The sequence below is a fragment of the Polyergus mexicanus genome, unplaced genomic scaffold (assembly GCF_030449975.1).
Source record: "Polyergus mexicanus isolate NDT 795.1 unplaced genomic scaffold, iyPolMexi1.0 SCAF_4, whole genome shotgun sequence".
Classification (NCBI taxonomy): Eukaryota; Metazoa; Arthropoda; class Insecta; order Hymenoptera; family Formicidae; genus Polyergus; species Polyergus mexicanus.
In genome coordinates, this window is record NW_027223324.1 from 1,454,937 (window position 1) to 1,462,008 (window position 7,072).

At 40.4% G+C, this 7,072-nt stretch overlaps 1 protein-coding gene across 1 annotated transcript; it reads right to left on the reverse strand.

The window, feature by feature from the left end:
- Positions 1-1,582: 1,582 nt before the first annotated feature.
- On the reverse strand, positions 1,583-4,019 carry LOC138932465 (zinc finger protein SNAI1). The gene is made up of 2 exons (XM_070294347.1): positions 3,814-4,019; positions 1,583-3,217 (listed from the first exon to the last, which is right to left on the reverse strand). The coding sequence occupies exons 1-2, from the start codon at positions 3,938-3,940 to the stop codon at positions 1,818-1,820; spliced, it is 1,527 nt and encodes a 508-aa protein (XP_070150448.1). The 5' UTR covers positions 3,941-4,019; the 3' UTR covers positions 1,583-1,817.
- Between the last annotated feature and the right edge of the window lie 3,053 nt (positions 4,020-7,072).

Sequence of the window (7,072 nt, forward strand, 5' to 3'; positions counted from 1 at the left end):
ATATAGGCAATATCTCTATTTCTTCTTGCAGTAGTAGTTTACTTTCTTTACAAAACTAGGAATAGTGGTATTCACCTGAGCCGCGCTGTTAATTACACGCACGATAAAAAGTAAAAATACACAACAACGGCTCGCTTATGAAAAATCTCTACCTCTCTCTCTCTCTCTATATTTTTTTTCGATAATCATAGCGAGTCTTTTGCTCTTCTGGGTATAATACAATGACTAGTTTGTTCGAGAAACTTATAGTGGATTTGCAAAACGCAAAGTACGGGAAACGTTAATGCAACATACAGAGCCGAGATCTTTTTCTTTCTCAATCCACGCGTTAGACGCTTTTCTTCCCTTCTATCGGTACAGCTCCGTGTCCAACGTAGGTAAATTATAATATTTGTATTGTTTTACTCGCTAATCACATTAATTGCTAAACTGTACAATCCGCATTTTAACACGTGCGAGCGCGTACATATAATTTGATACGGCGCGGCGACGCCTTGTTATGTGACACTTTCGCGAATGGCACACTTGGTGCATCGCAACACATTTCAATTTTTCCCAAACTTTTTTTCTTTTAGATTTATACATCGATTATTATATTTAAAATACATTTTCTTCGTATTTTCTAAAATTTTTTTATTTAATATGACATTTTTGTAAAGTTTCACATTTTTCATCCTACATTTTTTTCCAGCAAACTATGTGGAATCGTTAGCGATATAGTTAAAAGCGTCATTGATCATCGAATCGCGATGATCAATAATGCTTGGATGCGCTCGCACGCCGAAAGCAATAATGAAATAAAACTCAGAAAAAAAGAAAACTTGCAAATCGTCCTACTTCTCGATCTTTTCGTCTTGATCGCATTTTATGTGCTCAAGTATATCGAAACAAATGAAAAAAAGAGAGAAAATGTCATGACATAAAAAAATGGCACAGCAGTTTCACGGGACCACATGACGGGGTAATTGGGTGGCTCTTTATTGCCAATATTTTCCACGTGCTCTAAACGACGTGATTGATCTTTCGGAAGGACGAAATAATCTCTAAGTACTAGTATTATCAGCGCGCATACAGTAAATCAGAAAATTATTCATTGCTTAATTTCTGACTTCGAACGATTGATATTTTTCTAAAAGCAAAAAAAAATATTTTTTATAAATATAACTTATATTTCATATAATTATTTTATATAATTTTTATGTATCTGGACTTTATATCTTATAAAATTTATCTTAAAGAATTTGTAGACTTTTTTAGAAATTTGAAGTCAAAAATTGACAAGGAATATATATTTTTATGAATCACTGCATGTATGTTACACACACTTGTATACCGATATTTACAGCGAAGAGAATAAAAATGAACAAACGAAATCAACTTTTATCAAACTTTTCGAGATATACTATTTGAAAATCCAATTTCGTAACGACGCGCATTTGATATGATTTTAAAGTGCGTGAAATTAATTCTTTCTTCGTAAGATAATCAAAATCAGATGACAACATCTTGTAATTAATTTTTCCCAGAATTAACTCCAATTGTATATATGAGTATTATATATTTTTTTTTTTTTTTCCTCGAAATAAGATACTATTTGTGCAAATTATTTTTGTGAATAAAGATTTCGGTTTAATGCTAACTTTTCGGAATAAAAACAGTTCGATGAAAGAATTAATCGAAGACGATATTCCGCGAGCGGTTGACCGAAAGATACCGGACTGCACTATCTCGTTTGTACTGCATTTTAAGGCACTTTGAGACCGTGGAATGAAAACGTACGTTTGTCTCCGTGGTATAAATCGCGCAAACTTACAATTTTAGCAAGGGTAAGTGACTGATACCGGGACGCCGGGACAACCGCCCTCCTGATGCTTCGTAAGTAATGACATCCTGCTGAAGGTTTTACTACACCTGTCACAGGAGTACTTCTTGACGTCGCTATGAGTCTGCAGATGAGCCCTGAGATTGCTCCTGTCGGCGAACGCGCGGTTGCAATGCTGACATCTGAACGGTTTCTCACCGGTGTGCGTCCGGATGTGACCTTGAAGAAGCCACGGCCTGGAGAACGCTTTGCCGCACGTATGGCACTTGCAAGGCAGTGTATGCGTCCGGATGTGCATCTTCAACGCACCCAGACTGACGTACACCTTCTGACAGTATTTGCATGAGAAGGATTTCTTCGCCTGACCCTGGGCGGCCGCGCAATGAAACTGTTGATGCTTGGATAGACCCGAGTACGTCGAGTACGATTTATTGCAATCCGCACACGAATACCTGGGCGACGTCGTATTGGAAGATGCGCTCGCGCTCGGGCTGCTCTTCTCCATCTTCGTGTTCACGATCGTAGGTCCGGCGGAGGTACTACCCGCGGATGATCTGCCGCTATCGCTGCTGGGTGACGAGGACAGGTCTTCCGGCGTCACTGGTGGAGGAGACCGCAACGAGCCGGAACCCACGGAACTCGTGGGCGATAAACCACAGTGATCTGGATTGCTCCAATGGTAGCTCCTAACGATGGGCCGTTGAATGGTCGGACAAGTCAGTGCACCGTGTGGCGGTGGCGAAATCGACGGATGATGCTCCGGAGACGAGTGAGGGTATCCTGATACTGGATACGACGGATACAATTCCGCTCCGGGATAACGATGATAGGTAGGCGGATGGTACGGCAGATAATGCGGCGGATATAGCGGGGCCGCGCGGGCCCAGGCCGGAGTGGCGTAATGCGCCAGCGGCTCCACCGGAGTATTTAGATTCAACGGTTCCAAGGGCGACTTGCTTGCCATAAAGTGCAGCGGTGCCGACGTCGCCGTTATACCCGCCGTCGGCGTTGTCGTAGAGCTGTCATTGTGCTGGATCACCTCGACTCGCGCTTTCTTCGCAACCGGATGAATCGGCGCGATACCCGCTGGCGGCGTGATAGTCTTAGTCGGATAGTGATGGTGATAGTGATGCAGCGATGACGGATGGACATACATCGAGTGATGAGTCGTCGGCGAAGATGGCTCTATTGTTAAAGGCGGAGGCGATACTTTAGAGATCGGCGGCGGTGTCCTGGATGCGCGTTGTTCCTGCTCTTGTTCCTGCTCTTGTTGTTGTTGTTGTTGTTGTTGATGGTGATTATGATGACGATCCGCGGTTCTCCTAAGATCCTCAGGCTTTGTGCTAAGATTCTCGGGCTCGGGAATATCGTCTACCCCTACGTCAATTATCTCGTCTGCAAGATACGCGTTGCAAAGATACATGATAAAAAAATGTCTAGTATATAAAATATAAGTATACGTATTACTAACTTAATTTCTTTTCTTTTCTTCTCTTCTCTTCTCTTCTTCCTTAATTTTTTCGTCCACTTTTTTTATATTTATATGTGCTTAGAATTACATATTGTTGTTTCACAATATATAGTATGCAAAAATATAAAAATGCAGAAAGTTATATATATAACATTAAAAAGGAAATTAAAAGAAGAAAATCAGAGAAAAAAAGAGAAAGAGACAATATTACTGATTTATTTATCTTCCGTTATTGTGTATACTACAATATTTTATTTTCAAAACTAGAATTATATTGCTACTATACTATTTGTTTTGGGGCTCTTGTGAATAATATTTTCTTTATATAGTAATTAATATATTCTATATTTAAGAAAGAGAAAAAGAAAGCTAGATGAGAGCAATATGAAAAATAATACGCAAAACACACTCTTTATGTCAATCCTGGATAAGTCTATATAATATATACATTGAGAAGTCTAGATGATGAAAAGAAATTTCAATTTATGCAATTGCGAATGAATAATTTCACGATAATCACCTTTGGTGACTTCAGGGGCTTCATCTTCGTCCTCGGACGTATAATAAAACGGCCTCTTCTTTAACGGACAGTGACTATAATTGTTGTTCTTTTTCATGAAGCTGTGCGGCATCTCAGCGACAAGCATTTTGACACTGTGATACCGTGAAGATACTTAAAATGTTCTTTTTCGTATTTCTTGACACCGCGACACTATGAAGACACTTGTAGTGTTTTTTTCTCTTCTTCTTTTATAAGTATTTGTCACAATGTTATTCAAATAATTACATTCTCGCTGAATCCTCGCAAGATAATAATCTTTACGTGGCAACGTCACTGCACTGTTATCTCACACATAAGTTCGAAATCCAATGTCTCCTTTTCCAAAAATAGAACCGGCACTTTATCTGCTCTCAGGAAAAAAAAAAGCAAGATTGATCCTTCCCACACGTCCGTTCGAATTCAACTGACTGAATGATTGGTCGAGCGATTCAAACAGATCTGGACTCGCATAAAGCACGAATGTGAAATGTAGGGGATATGTTGCATCGATTCACTCCGAACGTTTCGGCTGCAAGCCGGTATCTGACTGGCAGGGGATTGTGTCAGGGTCTCTTATAACAGATCGCCCCACCAACTAATTGCAGGTGGCCCGCACGTGCTGCCAAGCCAATACGGGCCTGTAGGCCCCGCGCTGCTTGCCAATGGGAGACAGTCGGTTGTGGGCCGTTGGCCAATCGACGTATGTTCCACCGGTTGGTCCCCCCATCGTCATCAAGCGACGATGAGAGGTACAGGATATACTCGTGAGTGCGACGCGGTTGTCCGCTGCGCACCGCGTGCCCTCCTGCCTTTTTCATCATCCCTTCCGCTCTACTCGCCATTTCTTTCTTTTCTCTCTCTCTCTCTCTCTATCGCGCATACGCACACACGCACACACAGCATGAACTGCAATGTGTGCATGTTATGTTGTTCTCTACGGAGCAGATGCTGTGACCCCTCTTAGGGGACCCCCTCCATTCTGCGCGCCATATATACATATCAGGGATACGCCGCTCGCGCGCGTGTGTATTGAACCCCCTCCGCGCGAGAACTCGGCGACTCGCGTTTTTTATTCGAATTTCCGTTCGGCCTACCTGAACCCCGCACCGTTCTTTCTCTCCCTCTTTGTACGAGAGTGGTTGTCGCGTCGGCTGTTTTGTGTGTCTACCTGATACGCGCGTGTGTGCGCGCTTGCCTGTTACACACATGTGTATGTGCAAGCGTATAGAGGGCAGACACTACTATCCATCTCCTGTTCCCCTTCTGAATTTCATCCTCCCCCCTTTCGCGTCGACCTACGGTGCCAGATCTGAACGTAACGGTCGTGTCGCGTGCCACAGCATCGCCCACGCGCACCGGGAACCTACCTATACACGCGTGCGCGTGCGTGCAGCGCGTACGTGCGCGTGCTTGTGGGAGCACTCTTGTCCCCCTCCCCCTTATACGCCAGCAACAGATTCACATTAGATCGCCTGCAATTTTTGCGCGAAAGAAGAAACACGCGACGTTCTGTTTGTCATTCTGCCACGTGGTTAACGCGCGTGGAAAAAGACAGAAAGCACCCACGTGTTTTAAAGTACTGTCAATATCCTAGAATTCAAATATTGTCCGCAATTTTAATAATAGTACCCATGTAATGCTTGATGTATACGAATATTTGAACTATTCGATTTCAGGATAACATCCTATAATTTTTTTCTTCTTTTTAATGATACTTAAACCATGAAAATAAGAATAAATGAAAGCGTAAAACATTTTTTCGCTATTGTCGTATACGCGTCGCATGAAATTATTACCGTGAAACGAGATTATTCAAATCGAATGATCGCGAAATAATAGTCGGGGTAAGAAACCAGTATAGACCGGCGTCGCAAGAAAGCGAGAGCAAAGCGATTTTTGACGTAGGATTCTTGTGCTTGTTGTCATAAGCAGTTCGCACCGCTTTATTCTCCGGATTAGACGTACGCACAATCACTTTGTCGTATTATTTCGTAATAAAGGAGAAACATCAGATGCAAAGAGAAAAATTGAAAAGGAAGAAACGGAAAGAGGGAGAGAGAGAGGGAGAGAGGGAGAGAGAGAGAGAGAGAGATGTGTGTGCATTCTAACAGGATTTCATGATAAAATTTTGGAATTTTATCGGTACGCGTATTATTAAATATTTATTTTTTGACAAAAGGGTCCTCGTTATCATTGATATATATATATATATATATATATATATATATATATATATATATATATATATATTTACACTCGCTTGCTTTACAATCAATACTATATACAATTACCAAGCATGATGCATTCACTTTGTTTAACGATTACGTAAACTTAAAACAATTTTAATCTTTGTAAAATTATCATTAGCAATGATAACTATCACAGCGTATCGCGCAGATTACCACTATGTAAAAAATATAAGACTGAAGATTTTTTAAATAATATTTTACAATGTCAGTGAAATCAATTTATTCTATAAATAATAATTTTACGAAGTTTATTTTATATATTTTATTTTATATAATACAAATCGATCAAAACTTAACAAATAAGAATTTCGCGATATTATGTCATGCTTTTCGAAATATTATTTAATCCTTGAGATAATAAATAACATCACGGAAAATTCGATGACACAAATGAGGTAAGACAATGAGAAAATTATACCAGCAGATTTCTAGGTTCTTGATACAAAGAGCAAAGTACTTTGGTTCTTGGCCGAACGAACGGACTTAAGACGAGATTGTGATTCTTTGAGATCATTGCACAATGAAGGGGGCCTTACGCGTCGTAGCGGCTATTCACCGTGAGAGGAAAGGAAAGAAAAAATAAGAGGAAAAACTCAGACGCACCGTACTTTTCTATTCACGATCGACGAAATATACATCATTGTAAGCGTCGTGGTTCTCAATCTGCCGTGACAATCATCGTCTCGTCGACGAGTTCCGTAAAGGAAAACCGTTTCGTGCAAATTGAGCAATACTGACGCAAGGGATTAAGAGAGAAAATGTATTCACATAAGATACACGTGTATTTTTAAAATCCGAAGAGGCATTATCGGTTTGTAACAATGTCGAATTTCGCAATTTCGATTAACCTGTGGAATTTTTTGATATTTTCGTGCGAGTAACGGCAAGATTCTTCAGCTGAAAATAAATAAAAAATAAATTCCTCAGATGAAAATTTATTTTTATCCGCCATTAAAAAAATAAGTATTTTATTTTTATTCGCAATTAAG